This window comes from Mercenaria mercenaria, chromosome 1, assembly GCF_021730395.1.
Source record: "Mercenaria mercenaria strain notata chromosome 1, MADL_Memer_1, whole genome shotgun sequence".
Taxonomy (NCBI): Eukaryota; Metazoa; Mollusca; class Bivalvia; order Venerida; family Veneridae; genus Mercenaria; species Mercenaria mercenaria.
In genome coordinates this window covers 47585304-47602921 of record NC_069361.1, presented here as the reverse complement: position 1 = coordinate 47602921, position 17618 = coordinate 47585304, and the positions used below count along the sequence as shown (strand labels likewise).

Sequence of the window (17618 nt, the reverse complement as noted above, 5' to 3'; positions counted from 1 at the left end):
CTTGTAGACTTGAATTTACTTCTTCGAAAGAAGTTATATCTTTACAGCTCTTAAAAGTTCTTTCATTGTCTTACTCATTGTTTCTACCGAAATCTGCTTGTTCCAATACAAACAAATGCTGTCAAAATAAATTTGTCTCTTGTCTTTGCCATGACAGCAAGATAAATATCTACATCAGTTATTTTTATTTCTTTTGATTTTGAATCGACTTTGAAGTCCTGTTGTGAAAATGTATTTTAAAGGATTTATAGACTGTAAAATCTATTTAGGTTATGTAAATCTAAATTATTTTGATTATCATGTTATAAGGCACCACTAGATCTCTCAAATCTCATTTCTTTGTCACGCACATATGCCTTTCAAAAAAGTAATATAATATTGTATATATTATATACATGTATATATATTCGAGAACAGTAACTGATTAATGACCCGTTCTGCACCTCCCTAATAAACGTTCAAGCTGTATGTAATCACCAGCTTTTCTCAAAAAGAGAACTCAAAGATTTCTTCATTTCTTTAAATTTTATTTCTCTAATATATCTACTCAGATGTAATTATATATTCTATAAATGTATAAAACGTAACTTTTCAATATTTAAACAAGTATATGAACATGAACTGTACATTAACATTACACACAAACTTGTTAAGCAAGCCTATTCCCAACTGATAAATTTCTCAAAGAGTCTGTAAATATTTCGGTAAAAAGTTTTTCAAAGGGCCAGACGTTCGAAAATCCATATATTTGAAAGGCTTTTCTGAAATCAGTGGAAATATTTGACAATGGTTGAAGTACTCCAGCAAAAAAGATTGCAAAATAGTGAAAAAATAACTATGTACTATTGTTTATAAATATTGAAAGGACTTCGGACACTTTCTATATGAATTTGCCTACTCCAAGAGTGAAAAATAAACCACTAAGAAATAAATATTTAATTACATATACCATCAAAATACATATTTGAGATTATTTCTTTAAGTCAAATTTTTCAATATTTGTTTCATAAAATGGTAATTTTTGCTCTAAATAGAATTACGTACCCTGTTATATACATATAAAAGCTATTTTGCTTTAAAGAACATTGTTCCCCCCCCCCCCCGTGCATCAAAATATTTGGCCAGCATATGTAGATATTAATTATGCACATTTTCTGTGACTATTGTGTTGATGCGAGGGGTGGAGCAGTACTTTTAAACAAAAAATATAACTACAGGGTGTTCCCAAATGTAAAGTAAGCAATACTTTTTATATTCACTTTTTAATAATTTCATAGTCACATATTTTTACATCTGTTTGTAACTCAAATACTATACAAATGTTTGAATGGGCACATATCGGCATGTTATACACGTATAGTAGTGAGAAAAGCAAATGCTGTGAATTCATTATTATTCGTTGGGTTAAATTTTCATTGGTTTATCCTGGTTGTTTGTTGCAGTAGATTGGCAAATGTGTGCTGTAAAATACTAGCAACACACCAGGTAATCTTCTGCATGCCCATCTCGCGACGCGCACGCCACTAGCGATGAGGATGTAACTTGTTTTCCATTTTGCTTTTATTATTTTTTGTATTTTTTATATATTTTTCATTTCTTTATTTCTTCATCTTCTTCTGTGCATTTATATTTATTTCTTTTAGGCACATACTACATGTGACACGCATTCATTACTTCATGTTCTTCCTTCAGTAAAAACTGAATTGAAGATTGTTCTTTGCGGCGGACTAGGCCTAAACACAACAAAAAAGAGGCAATATGTGCACAGCAGTTAATCTGATCCTGACTATAGTCTATCCAACAGAAATAACGCTTGACATTGATATGCCTGTGATGTACAGGTCAAGTACAGTAGCTTCTTGGCAGGTCATATCCGTTACGGTTTCAAATTCAGTGTGATGCCACGAAAGTGATGTGTCAAGTCGCTTTCCATGCAGATGGCATATACAAAAACGGCTAGACGCGAAAACGAACTAAACGGTCCAGCCGAGTTTCAGATAGATTTTTTATGCAGGGACCTGCTTCTACTTTAGCCCTACAAATGACACATTTCGAATATGTTTTGCCCACAACTTCAGCCCTGAATAGACAACATTATCTATAGATGGGTTGTTGACTTATCCCGATTTAACTTTTTCCGATCCAGCTTCCTTAGGCAAGCCTCAGAAAGAACTGTCATTTCGGATATATTTTTATTACATGTTGAAGCGAAATGAGCCGTGCCATGAGAAAACCAACATAGTGGCTTTGCGACCAGCATGGATCCAGACCAGCCATCTGGTCAGGATCCATGCTGTTCGCTTTCAAAGCCTATTGGAATAAGACAAACCGTTAGCGAACAGCATGGATCCTGACTGGACTGCGCAGATGCGCAGGCTGGTCAGGATCCATGCTGGTCGCAATTGTACTATGTTGGTTTTCTCATGGCGCGGCTCAAATATTATCTTTGCCACTGGTACTTATCCCAAGCAATAACCCACCCTACGGTCTTGATAAAATTACTGCCTTTTCTTAGTATTAATGTTATACAGCACACAAATATCTGCCATCACTTATAACAGAGCTATACAGACATGTACATGTACTTAAATAACTACCTGAACCACTGTTATAAAACTGACCGGTCACTTATACATGTATACCTATTCACACATGTAATGCATCAATAACTTTACATTACGAACAGTGTATAGATAAATCAAGTACAGGTTGCTTGCAAAAATATCGTTCTCTTTTTTATTTATTTACAGGATTTTAATCTTAAAATGTTATTTTTTCCTTAAATAAACAGATTTTGTCACTTTTTTTCGACTGGAATTCAGATATTTAAAACTTCCGTAAAGTGATGATATTATATTTTTACGGAAATTAAACATTTTATTTTTTCAAGAAGATATACCCTGGGTTAGATAAAATAAGAAAAACATCTTGATAGGAACAGATACAAATAAGTTTCAGCTGTAATAAGTTAACTAACACATTGGTTTATCATTGACTCGAAACTATTTGGGTATTGTTTAAATACTTAAGGAGAAAGTTGCATTTAAAATGTAGGCTAGAAGCATATGATAGTGTCCGAAGTCCTTAGCAGCCTTATCTAATGCCATTTCTATCCGTCATCATGCTGTCTTATATAATGTTTGAAAAGATTCACTTTCCGTATAAAAAGCGCCATTATTAATATTCAGCTAACGGCCAATTTACAAAATTGTCTTTTAATGAGGTGTAGCATATACATTAAGAATCCGTTTGTTTATCTATTCTATATTCGAGTTTACAGGCTATAAGATATCTGTATCAAATCATTTGGTGATTGTCTTATTCTGTCATAAACTTCACTGAGAGAATTATTAATACACTCTTAGGGGTCTCTCCTTCATTTCAAACCCGAGTATTCATTTTATCTACAACAGAAGTAAGATTTCATATGATGAGAAATCAACAACAGACAATTAAATCATAAAGGTTAATCAAGTGCGAGTTACAGTTATGTTTTTCATCTATTTCTTTCAGTGAAAACAAAATGGAGAAAAAATATTTGCCTATTCATTTAGAGAGAAGATTCATCCATAAGAATAAAACGAAATGTCGGACCAAATGATGATCGTTACTTAAAGGTCCATTACTAAGGGAAAGTGAGTTGGCAATTTTTTTCATAGCCAGTGCATAGACTTCTGCAAGACACTAAATAATGAAGATTGGCAGGTCAAAATTTACAGAAGGTCTTTGGAACTCAAAGAAATGTATGTGTATTATGTTGAAATTTCAATGAATCGACAGAATGACCCCCCAGGTCTTTTTAACTTTCTTCATACTTCATAGAAAAATAATTGTACATATACTGCGATTTATTTCGAATTTTTACATACCAACTTTCATTTTCCAATAAAATGAACTAGTTTCTGTGCTTTTTAAAAGAAATTAAAATGTTCACTTTCCTTAGTATTGGACCTTTAACAATTCGAATACTAGCTCAACTACGTTTTGAAAATATATAGAAACAATTGTCTTTTAAAAACACTGAAGAGTGATTTCAGTGGGTAAAGGATGAATGCAAACATATGAAGATCATTGTATCATAGACCACCATATCTTATATCATCATAAACCCAACTACAGTTTTATTTTCAACTGTCAATAAGCCAAAAAAACTTTCTAAAAATCAGATCTTTTAATAATATTTGAGCAGAAAAGTGAAATATAAGAACAAACAAATAAAAAACATTTTATGTTCTATTTACTTCCATGATAAGTTAAGAAAATATGTTAAAACTTATTTTCATTTTTTAAATCTGAAATATTTCCAAGTGCATAACACTATTTTCTTTGTTTTGTGGTCCAAACGTTTAACAATATGTGAATTTGAATACTAATATATCATTTGAGACCGACTGCATGATTCTACAGAATCTATGATGATCTTCCTAAAAGGTTACAAAAGTGATTTGGAGTCGGGTCTCAAAATGCTCCTTTGAAATTGGTCTATAACAAAGCATATAAGCTCAGAATGAACCAGTTCATAAGGGTTTTAAGACTGATTTCTAAACCTCAATTTTATAACCTGATACCCTTATTTAAAATAATACTGTTTTGCATAATAGATTCACAAATATATATGCACAAGTTTGTAAAGAAGAACAATAGTCAGAAGTGTTTGTGTAATTTCGATCTTGCTTGGTGCAGAAGAAGTAATGCACGAGTCTTCAATGTTCTCTGTAAACAGCAGCATAGCCCCTAACGCCCAATCTGAAAATGAATTTATTTATTTAGTTAAAAACAAGGACTGAAACCAGAAAATTTTGCAATAATTCTAAATGTCTCCATTAATATGGACAAAGATGCGTTCTGCACTGAATTTCAACTTCTGAGAGTATATTTTTCATATATATATAAACCAGTGTGACCTTTATGTGGATGTTCTTTACTAGGCTTTAAAGATTCTGTGTCATTTCAATATTTGAGCCGTGCCATGGGAAAACCAACATAGTGGCTTTGCGACCAGCATGGATCCAGACCAGCCTGCGCATCCGCGCAGTCTGGTCAGGCTCCATGCTGTTCGCTAACAGTTTCTCCAATTCCAATAGGCTTTAAAAGCGAACAGCATGGAGCCTGACCAGACTGCGCGGATGCGCAGGCTGGTCTGAATCCATGCTGGTCGCAAACCCACTATGTTGATTTTCTCATGGCACGGCTCATTTAATAAATATTTTCCTTCATGAAAAGATCTATTACAAGAGATTTCAACCCAGGTATTCTGAGACAATAATCATGATTGGTTTTCAGTTCTACGCTATACCTTCTTCTTTGATTGTGTCTGGCGAAACAGGTAAACAACTCAAGAAAGTCTGTTATAACGGCAATGTGGTCTAAGCAGATTTGATATTTGTCATCTCGCTAGGTTTGGTGGATATTTGATGGTGTCTCGAGTTGCCCTGTTTTCTGAGAGGAAGTGTATGCACATGCTCAGTTAGGTTTCAAATGTCCAACGCTTGGGTCAAAAGCTCAATAATCAATCTCAAAGAATTTGTGAGGAATAGGAGAAATATATACTATATATACTTTATAATCTATCAAAGTTATTGCTGTTTTTAAATACAAATCTTATATCTGTTTTATTTTAAATGCAGACAGACCTAAAAATTCGGTAAAATACTTTCGACCCTTGTTTATAACATGGGTTTGAAAGGACATTTGCGGTTTAATCCATTATCAATTGAAAAAAAAATCGATAAATACCTATTTTAATTCCGTCGATACTAGATTTGACAAAGACCTTGTTTCTATCTTCGTGGAACCCATATGCATCCAGTAGAAGGGAGGGTATGTATAGACCCATTATACAGTATGGAGAAGCATACTCGGCATCTAGTCCTGTAGCAACTACTTCTGCAAGCGTCTGTAGAGAAATACTGATTAAGTACATACTTTATTATTTACCTAAACGAAATCTATACAAACTTGTTTCTCAAAGGCAAATCTAAAAAGGCAGAAAACAATCCGTATTTCACTATATTGACCCGGTTCTGTAAGTTGTTCTAACATGCATTAACAAAAAATGACGTCTTGCCGTTCCAAACATGTACTAAATCAAAAGAGTTTCAGATTAAAATATCACTGATTACATTATGGTTTAGAACATGGAGATATATAAAAAAATGTTTATTACAACAGTGGCTCTTGTAGACTTTACTAGAGTGGATGACAGAAGGCGCCATCACATTGGAAAGAATGGTCACTGGTTTTGACTGTTATACTGCAAATATCTACTGCCAATTTGTTTATCACTTTAATAACAATTCCTGTCATTTGCATTGTTCTCAATGCTTTTGAAACGTTTTGTGATGCCTTTAATGAGTTGTGAAACACATTCTCATAACATTAAATGGATAGGCAACTTTTCTAACCGCAGTATAAAATCTCTCTAAAGTTATGGCACGTAGTAAGCTAAAAATGTATTATATCAATTTCTTAATTTGAAACAAAAATAGCACTTATTTTGTTTGTGTGGTTTCGCAAAACAAAATGGCAGATAACTGTCATTTTGGCATTTTGTAGCTCGGCGCGCGCGCCAAACCAACACATAAAAAGTCCAAGTTTCGTTATGGCGAGTTGGCGTGCATGCCAAACAACACGACACAATGTGCCTCAAAAAACGTGACATAACGAAATGACTTAAATAGGCCACTACACAAAACAGTCTGTCAGAAGAAATCACTTACTTTTTGACAGTACTGAATAGCATTTGATTTCAGCAGTTTCATATCTAACCTTCCCAGTTCATCTAATGCATTGAGGTAAGTTGGGGTATAAACGAAAGCAGAGATCGCATAGAAAACGAGATTTCCAACAGGAGGTTGATACGTGCGTCCAATTGCACAAGGTTTCGGATAGCACCAGTTGTCGTCGGCAGTTTTAAGAAAAATGTCAATTATTTCAAGGCACTGTGTGGAGTTGGATGACCCCTTTATATGGACGGATTTACCACTGAATAAAACTGTTGTGTTATCTGAAATATGAAAATATATGCAGGACATGAAAATTGACACATGTTCGTGTAGCTGCATTTAACCACCTGTAACACCGCACTACAAAGTACAACAGACCATTTCACTATTTCAATGCCTTTAGCCCCTGGTATTTTATATTTCGGCCAAAAGGGCTCTTTATTTAGAGAAAAATGATGCTTTCTGAAGAAAAACTATTGTCTTTTTTAGATCTGTTAGATCTTTTCAAGAAATTAAAGTAAATGAATTATTCTGTTAAATCAGGAAATGTAAAAGCCATTGCAAAATCACAATGCTTCAAGTTTCAGAATGAATTGTCAGTCAGAATTTTCATCCTAACTATCAACTTATAAAAGCGTAAAAATGTACTCACCACCTACAAGCATGCATGGATTTTCTATACTTCTATTATCCCCGCTAAGAGCAACAAGGTAATCGTTGATTCTAGACACAATATAGTTTTGTCCGTAAAACAGGTAACTATGAGCATACAGAAGATATGTGACGTCACCAATTCTCACGGGAAACATGTTTGCATATATTGAATGATCAGGTAAAAAGGCAATCTGTGTGGATCCACCACCCATCTCTAGCACTCCCACTGCTTGACTTGGGGGCCTGTTTTGATGTTTAAAATATATAAGTCAATTAATTTTACCGAAAGGAGATAAATAACAACTTGGTTACACTGTTTCAGAGTCATTGCAAGTCATTGTGATCTTGAAACGATGATGTGCTCTAGTCCGAATTTATAGTACAGTTCAATGAGAGACTGCAAAGAGATATATGTCACTAATGAGGGTAAATGTCTTACGTATCATTAACCTTTAGCCCGCTAAATTTTCAAAATGGACTGGTCCATCATTCAATTTGGGCAATACCATTTATTATTCAAAGGGGCATTCACTGAAAATTTACTGACTGAATAGCGAACAGTACAGAGAATGACTGCACAGATGTGCAGTCTGATCTTGGTCTGCACAGATCACAAAGGCAGAATCACTTGCCGCCAACAGGCTAAGGGTTAATATCTGAAGAAGTTTTTGATCTTTTGGCAAAAGACCATATTACAAAGTCTACCTAAATACGCTAAATACGTTTAAAGTCGTTCGTTCTGTTTTCTATTTGAAACTTTAGAGCAACAGTTAACAGATAACTTGCTACGCGATTCTTTTTTGATTTCGTACTTATCGCAGAATACTGTAAAATAAACAGCAAGAACATAAAATATTGAAAGAACTTACTTATTTGACCAAAAGAAACCCCTGAGATAATTAGCCGCTACCCATGCATAGACACCTTCTTCCTCTCCTGAAATAACTCTTACATTATTTTCGGGTACAAGGAATGGATTTAATGGACTTTTCGTCATGTATCTTTCTATGGCATCAAGCAAGTTCTCTGTCTTGTTAATTTGTAGAGTCCGCAACCCTAGAAAAGAAATACAAATACAATGAGTGGCGTACATTTTGAATAAACATCTTAATCGCAATAATATTCACTCGGTCAATAAAAGTTAACTTCTTCTAACTCTGATTTAGTTCAGATCTGTTGTGAAACAAGCTCCAGAAAGCATATAATTATCACTCTCGACACCTCATTCCTGAATGTATCCAATGCGACCAGTATATGAGAGAGCAAATCAGCTTTTTTATAGTGAGCGTAGAGCAAGGGAATAATAATACACCTTTATTCTACATCCAGTCTTTTGTCAGTTCGTCATGAATCGGCCTTATGCCCCTTTAATTCAAAATTGACTGGTTTATGTTGTACTGTTAATGCAGTCTTGTATAACTTTTATCACCTCTGAAATTTTCATAATATTCGTACTTTTAATACGGTCATCTATTTGTATATACATTTTAGTATTGGCAATAACACTCTCCTTGCTGATTTCATTCATTCACACTTTCCATGCTCTGTAATTCATGTTATTGCAAGTACACATCGTTATTCACTAAGAACACTAGAGTGACTTGAGTAGATAAGGCGCTATCACAGCTTCCATCACATGTCTCTGTTATGATATTTTCAGGTTCAAAACTTGCTTATAGTTCGCACTGATAGAGGAACATTTTTTCAGATAAATTCTTTGATATAATGATACGCCCTTGCCAAAACGCACACACGTTTTTCTATCTGATATTATAGTAAAGTAAATAAGAATTTAACAGATGTAGTTTTGCTAAATTTTACACGCAAAAGTAGTGAAAGATGTCTTTTACTCAAGATTACATAAAATTAAGGCAAATGTAATGGCGCTATCTCACATAAATCTGTACCTACGAGTTGATCACTTCTGACTTCGTACCTGATGTCCTTGTAACATTACAAGTGTTTAGAGTTTAAACGATCTGACATATCGGAATGAAAAGAAATTTAAGATGGACAGGAGGGTTATCATTGTTCGTTGAATGGGAACTTCTGACTTTACCTATACGTCATTTATTATTATTATTATTATACCAGATTTATGTAGCGCCCTTTCCATGACAAACACGTTCAAAGGCGCTTTACATATAGCAAACGCAGCCACACAGGGCGCGAAATTCATCCTCTACTAGTCATACACAGAGCGATCTGACCAGAGGGACAGAGTGAGATAAAGCCTTCAGAACAGACAGAGAGAACAGAGAGAGATACAGGCCTGTCCGGCTAACTTAGCCTAGCTCTTTGCGAATAGACAGTCTGATTCTTTAACGTGCCCGGTGTATAGCACCGATACACGCGAAACCGTCTTTTCTGGGAAGAACCAGTACAAGCCTTTTAGTCAGAGCATATCAGAAATTTCCAGTTCCTAGACCGGTATTCGAACTCCGGACCTCTGGATTGGCAGTCAAGCGTGTTACCACTAAACCACCGACCCATCCATTTAACAAAGTATTATTGTTTATTTTTAATTTTGTAAAATTATCTTATAGTTCAGTAAACATAAACATTCTTAAAAGCTGACTTTGGTGACATATTGTGTGTGTCAATGTGTTCGGGCACTCAATGGAAAGAACTGCGGCTGTAATGTCACTACATGCAATTGATCATAAAAGTCTCTTAGAAACTGTGCTTACCAATGTCGGAATACCGGTACATGTATGTAATAAGTGAAAATAAAACATGTTAAATCATTGTACCTGCTGTTGCCATAAAGTAGATAGGTGTACGGCCATGTTGTTGTTCTGGCACTTCTTTTACAGCATTTTGCATAATTTTGTCAAAATAGTCACCAAGTTCTTCCAGTCGTAGCCCTATCTGATTTACGCCAGGTTTAAACTTAGTACTTTTAACAAGCCTAAGATTTCTTAAAACTTTCGGGTTATTATATTGTCCTTCAGCCAAAGTATCAGAGGTCCTGACGTTCCATTTGTAGACTTTTAATTTTGTACCAGTGCTTCCGCCATCTAGGACGATTCCATAGCTGTCGTCGTGTTCGTCTTGTGTCTCGGACTGTGTGGGGGTGACGGCAAAATACGTGCTCATACATAGTAAGAACACCATATGCATTTCCTGAAATGTATAATAAACGAAACAACTTAGCTGACAAGAAATATTTAAACTAGTCCTTTGTTGTGCTTTTATGCACAGAGTCCTTGCACTAGTAAAGGGATTTGTCGCGGTTTAAATGCTCAAATTATGTTAGTTTTCGATGTCATTTTAGACTCATGCTTTTATCTTATGACCTCTAAACACATGTTATAATGACGTTTACGCTGTACACAATCTATTCAAGAAAGAGTTATGAAAGCATAAAGACGCGGACTCCACTATATAATTTACTGATTTTGGAAGTTCTTTTATAAATCTATTGTTTATTATGTGTACTTGTCATGTAAAACATAAAAGTGACTTTTTGTCACTGACCTTTTCTGTGGCTTTGTTTTTTTTCTATTTGTTTTTCCGTGTTTATGTCTTGGGACACTTATTTTAATGCTTTTATACTAGGGTTAATGGGTGGTTTGTGTGAGGAACCATTCAGCAAAATCGGTTAAAAGTTGGACTTTAAACAATGTGGCCTTTTGTGTAAATTTATTAATGTGTGAATGTTTGCAAAGACTCTCATCAGTGTTTCGACATTATTAATAGTATCAACCATCTCAGCTAGCACTTTCCATGTCTTTTGATTTTTTCATTATATTTATATACCAAATTCTAAGTAAATGTTGTTTTTTTTTTCAAATGATTCAACTTGAATTGTAAAGCTTTAAAGTTGTTGTGGTAGATCGTTGAATCATTGCTCATTAAATCTGTCTTCTCGCTATGTGGAGACTTTGTTGGAAATGGATCGTTAAGCTGTTTTTCAAACATTCCATATCATAGAGCATTTCAATCATTATGTGATGATAATGGAAAATGAATTACACACCAGGACGGACGTATAAACACAGATAGTAAGGTAAGTATTATTGAAACATCAAACGGATGCTATTAACAAATTAAGATCAAAGGCCTAAAGGACCTCATTCTCATCCATCAGATGTTCGTCAAAATTCCGAGACGAACCTCTGATTTATTTCTGTCGTTTATTTGGTGAGCATGCGCACTCGTAATTACTACCGGGAGAAGTTTCAGCCAATCAATGTTCGCTACTATTTGGCACGCCGAATTGAAATTTCAAACAATATGTAAGCAAGATAGTTGCTAACGATAGATAAAGGCGATCTTCCATGATTGCGATTAATAAAGATTTATTTCTGTTATTCGATGTTAAGAAATTTACCTGAAGAAATAATAATATTCCTCGTAAGTCGGCATCGATATGAAAGGACGCGGTCACGCTTTTCACGGACGATTTTGATTGGTTCGCTACATTTTGTCGCGAAACGACGCTGATTGGCTGAAACGTTTTACCTGTAATGTAACCAAACCACAAATATCGGCGAAATGTACCAGAGGTTCATCCGGGGAACCACGGTAGACCTCTGGTATGCGAGAATGAAAGGACCTGAGAGTCGGCTAATTATTGATGTACTGGTAGTATAGTCTACTAGTTTCAGTTTGTTTTTAGTTTTTTTCCCCCAACTAAACAGAGATTTTGTTACAATAAATGAAATGAACATTCAGTCCATGCCTAGTAAAACTTTGATTGACATTATACAAGTATTTAAACCCAATATATTTCTCTAAAATTGAAGAGTGGTTCGCAGAAATAAAAATGTTGAAAGTACAAACTACAATTTGACAGCTGACACTAAGATACTGCCCATGACTATATATATTTTTCCAGTAAACATTAGCCTCCGGCATTGCCAAAAGAGGCAATTATCGGCTGGTATATATTCGCACATGATAAAATTTGAATATGACAATTTATATATTAAAATTTTACAGCGCGGATTGCCACATACAATTTGTAACGGATGGATGAAAGAACTGTTCAGATATTTTACAGAAAACGAGCCTGGCAATAACCGTGTCATATATTAGGTATTGTTCAATCAAATTATAAGTGATGTGAATTTAAAGTATACTTTTGCGTTTAGAGATATGTAAATGTTGCTGACTATCAACATATAGTGTCATGAATGTTTACACTGACAGGAAAATTGCGCATTCGAAACTAAGGGAAGTTACTCGGTCTAGCTACCAATTTCGGAAAAGATAACTGATATTAATAAATGGAGTTCTCTTTAAGTTAAAACCATCATTTATTCTATTTCAGACTTGTTAACCCCTTCAAAACCATGTCAGTAATCCCGAAGTCCATGCACTTTCAATTATCCGTTTTGATTCATGTAGACAGACAAGCCCAGACTGGGCTGAAAATTAAATTGCAGCCAGATTTTGAAATGGGCATTGTGGCAGGTGGTAAAAGGGCAAATGTATCAAACTGTAAAGTGGCCATATGGGGGGAGGGTGCGGGAGGATACCCCCTCCTGCAAGTAGGGTTTGGGGTATCACCACAAGAAATTTTTGAATATGTAGACCCTTGACACAGCCTTTGGTGCGATTTCTAACTGAAAATTTTATGTTTCAATTTCTAATATTACTTAGATTCTTTTTAGTATTACAATATCCAAAGTATGAATGACTGTCACTTAATCTTTTTAACTTTCAGATTATGCCTCAGGAGTAGAATATGAGTCTGATATAGATTCTATGTATGTGTTATAAAAATACATTCTAGAATCTGTCTATCATGTCTGTTACTTGAATGTTAAAATTTCATAACACAGCTCGATATTTACCCAAAATATTATATCCGGATACACTTTTCTAAACCTCCAGTTTCAACAATATGTTTTACAAATTGTGATGATACGAAGACATTTAGCAGCAATTGGCAGTATCTGACATTGAAGTTTACGGTGAAATTACCTGCTTATTTAAATCATTTCATAAAAAATGTTGTTTTCGTTTCGTCAAAGCAGCCAAACATAGACGATCTACTTTCGATTTCAAGAACTACAAGAAAATACAATTTAATGTTTCGCCGATTTGTTTATTTCTCGAAAAATATGAAATAAAATCATTTTTAATATCAGTAGTAATTAAACAAACCAGTAAGAGCTTCTTCTCCCGATATTAGCGTTGTTATAAACAGGTCACGCGTGTTCGCCGACAAGTGTCCAGAATGTAGTTAGGATTCATCCGCGAAGTCTTGCAGAAGATTTAACGTACTACATATATCTTATTCGGGTCATTTAAAAATGAAGCTGTCATAATTTAATTTAATCAATGTGCTAAACTCTTTGATAAGAGACATTCCAATGCTTTCAGAGGTACCCGACTCAATAAAATAATAGCAGTATGTTCTGGAACTATACTTTGTCTTTCGCTGGATGTTACGCAAGGTTGGTAAGCCTGCGCAATTCATAAAATACACAGCGCAATAAATTTGTTATTTGCGCAATGATTTTAAGGACTATTTTTTGAAACGGACAGGGTAACAAATGGATAATTTGGCTTATAAGTTAATACGCAGTTTTTATTTGAATTTGTGAACATCGTATTTGCTATTTTGTGACAAAAGGGCATAAAATTCGTCACCATAATCATATGCGCAAATGTATTACCAAATCCCGCAGAATCGTTATGCGTGTTTATGCTTAATGAGTTACCGCGGAAGAAAATACTTGGCTTTATTCGAGTATTGCACAATTCCAAGTCATAAATTTGACAGATTACATCGTATATTGGTCATAGCAAATGGGATTGACATAACTGAACTTCATTTGATCAAAGAACTCTTTGAAATTAGAGACAATCTACTGGAACTACATCACTTCGCTGTGTTGTGAGGCCATTTAATAAGAATGAGAAATCGGGCGATAGCAAGGACTCGTCAAACGCTTGAAAGCGTTTAGCCGACTCAAAAACCCTAATGATGATGCAAATAATAGTAAGTTTTAATTCTTGAAGAATTCTTTCCGTATTTGCCTCACCTTTGTCAAACAAGTTTGTTCTTTGGTAGCAATTTGAGCTGACAACTAAAATAGGTTCGTAGCTGAATGCACTTAGCATAGTGTTACTGAGAAGAGGGTACTTTTGATATTCAATTCAAATAGTATTAAAAACAAATATATAAAAAGCTGGGTCTTATAGTCGTTAGTTATAAGCTAATAAACTCGGTTTTACTAAATTTCTATGATTATGGGAATATTTTCTTTCAGATAAACTTTCAATTCATTCCGTTTAACATTCAAACAATATGCATTGGTTACAGTTCTGTCATTATCGCGACAGTCTGTATAACTACAATAAACTACTTGTGTTGCCATATCTCTTGAGTTAACTTTAGAGATTATTTACAATATTTCCTGTCTGATCACAACGTATCCTCGAATGCTACAGGTTAAATACCGTTATTAAATTAAATAATTCCAAAGCCATTCTATTTGCCCAGTATTACAATGCTTATATTCCCGTTTTTTGTTGAGTAATCAGCCGAGTAGACGGCGCGTGTATGTCCTCTGGGATTTTTTTGACAGCGTATTAACACATTCTCTTGAAATGGACTTGGAGAAACTCACGTATTCATCTATCCCAAAGGATCTTTCTGTCATATCAATGTGTCAAATCTTCGTATAGGAATCTCTTTTATCAAGTTTGTTGTTTTTCGTCTATATCATTAAATGGAACTGAGTGAATATGTCTAACTGAAATAGCTTTCTTAATAATAATTTGTTATTTGTCTTATATTTTACCTATTTTTTTTTTTTTGACATTTTTCATTTAGTCTGTTCCGAAATTGCACAACCTACTATTTACTACGCTCTGTCACGCAATTTCTTGTCTGTTACCGTTTCATAACAACTATCTTGCACTTCGCCTGTCACTTACTATAATCTTCTTATAAATTATTGGACGTAATTATGATTCCAACATTACTATGTCCATCTAATAAAATCTACATTTTATTACATAGTGATTTGTCTCCCTTTTTTGCATTCCCCGAACACATCGGTGTCAGTTAGACCCAAAAGCGTATAGCCGTTCCTTAACAGAATAATTTCTTTATTCGTATAGCCGTTCCTTAACAGAATAATTTCTTTATTCGTATAGCCGGTCCTTAACAGAATAATTTCTTTATTCGTATAGCCGTTCCTTAACAGAATAATTTCTTTATTCGTATAGGTTTAATGTAGATTTTATCAACTAAAATAATCGAGATGCTTAGAGTTTCTTCTTTTTTGGTGTATTGAATTCAGGTTTGCATTATAAAGACAGGACCTGACTTTCTGCTTCTTGAAACAATGATTTGTGTGATAAAAAATTGCAATATGTTGACCATAAAAAAAGTGCTAAGTCAGCATGGTTAATTGCAGTTAGAGGTTGTATAGCAACTAGTAGCTGTATGAAGTTTTGAAAGTTTCTCTTCTTATAATATTTCAATGTTGATTAAGATCATGTTCTTTTTATATATAAATGACAGAATTACTTGTTACATTAACATATAGTCTGAAAGGCTTTCAAAAGGGAACATATTTAAATGTGTTATATATAACTGCTTTTAACTGCAGTTTCTATGGCTTAGGTTGTTATTTTTTGAGATTCATCTAGTGTAATATGACCACAGAATGCTCTTAGTATAACAAAACCTTTCTACTTCACTCCTTCCTAATCTAAGGGAGATCCGACACTGAGAATAGTTTACGAAGAATTCAGACAGTGCTTGAAAGAAAGGTATAAGAATGAATGACAACTGTCTTTTTAGGACAATGGTAAAGACTGCTCACTACATAAACATAGTAAGAAAATAATTGATGTAGGAAATATTTTTGCCCGAAAATTTCCTCTAGTGCGCTCCTAAATCCAGCAGGGCTATGCAAAAATCTGTGAAACACATCGCTATATAGTTTAATTTTGATTCGGACCTGTATATTGTCTTTTCAAAACCTTTTTATTTTTTGTATAGAAATTGACAATTTAAAATTAAATTAAAGGTAAACTCTAAAGTATTTACAATTAAAACACGGTTGTGATGTAATCCTTTGTTAGTTTTGTCCATTATATAGGTTATTGTACCGATACCGCTCTATATAGTAGTCGCAACTTGACCGCGATGGTTGACCTTAGGCTGATAATTCATATCGATTATTTCATTGTAGAAATCAAGGGTGCTTAGGGTAGCCGTGTATATTTATATGGAATTAGTTTGTATACAGCGCAGTATCAAAGTATATATACTTACATAAGATCAGTTAAAACTTTCAAATACACTAATTTATATTTACACATATACCGGTATTTCATTTTTCTCGTGCAGCTCCTGTTTTACGTACACTCCTTTTCAATAATAGGTTGTGCCTCATTATGTATTATAATGCAAAGTTCAACCATCGGGGTCAAGTTGCGTCTACTATACACACGATCATTTTACTATACCTGTCCATTCTTAAGGTTTAGCAGTATATCACAAAACAACATATTTTTTTAGTAAATGAACAGTATCTTGACACACAACTTATCTGTCCAAAACATGTTTTACTGTTTTGTCCCACAGAGTTGGATACTTAAATATTCTTAATGAGTTGTCCCCCTTTAAATAAGAATGCCATTGGTAATGAAATAAATGTAAACAATTGTCAAAAACGATGTTTTACCTAGTTATGTAAAGTTTAAACACTCGCACGATGTTGCAAATGCATCAAAACGAAGACATGTAACAGCTTTTAAAAAATGGTGAGTTTTTTAAGCCGCTGAACTGTCCAGAAGTGTGGCCCCTTCGTGCAGTCCCTTTCCGGAATTCAATATATATATCAGTAAATTGACAATGATTTTGTAGAATAATATAAATGTTTTATACGCTGTTAAATTTTCATGTAAAACAATGCTTTCTTTCTATGATTTGATGACGTTCGAACTTTTTTCTCCGAAACATGGACCTATACCTTAAAATAATGGATACTTTAAGAATGGACAGGTACAAGTTAATAATGGACAGGTATAGTAACAACCTTGTACGTTGAGAGGTGTGAGTACATCAACCTATGAAATTCGAAAGTTTCGAAATATAAACTGCAACGATTTTTTTTTTCAGAATTTGTAGCTGCAATAAAAAAAAAACGCTGAAGGGGGGCGTATGATTTTAACCCAGCTCGCCCCATAAATTACCAGTCAAATGAAAATCAAACAATGTGCCATAAGTAATTACTGAATGTTAGTTTAAATCTTCAACCG

At 34.2% G+C, this 17618-nt stretch overlaps 1 protein-coding gene across 11 annotated transcripts in view; it reads right to left on the bottom strand.

The window, feature by feature from the left end:
* Window positions 1–506: 506 nt before the first annotated feature.
* LOC123539512 (ectonucleoside triphosphate diphosphohydrolase 1-like) overlaps window positions 507–17618 on the bottom strand; it is an 85595-nt gene continuing 68483 nt past the window's right edge. For all 11 annotated transcript variants that reach the window (XM_045324206.2, XM_053546688.1, XM_045324191.2 and 8 more), the window contains exons 2-7: window positions 10133–10505; window positions 8249–8435; window positions 7378–7622; window positions 6720–7006; window positions 5737–5896; window positions 507–4746 (exon numbers count right to left, since the gene is read on the bottom strand). In XM_045324206.2, coding sequence (XP_045180141.2) covers window positions 4604–4746; window positions 5737–5896; window positions 6720–7006; window positions 7378–7622; window positions 8249–8435; window positions 10133–10502 — 1392 coding nt within the window. In that variant the 5' untranslated portion in view covers window positions 10503–10505 and the 3' untranslated portion in view covers window positions 507–4603. The remainder of the gene's footprint in view (window positions 4747–5736; window positions 5897–6719; window positions 7007–7377; window positions 7623–8248; window positions 8436–10132; window positions 10506–17618) is intronic.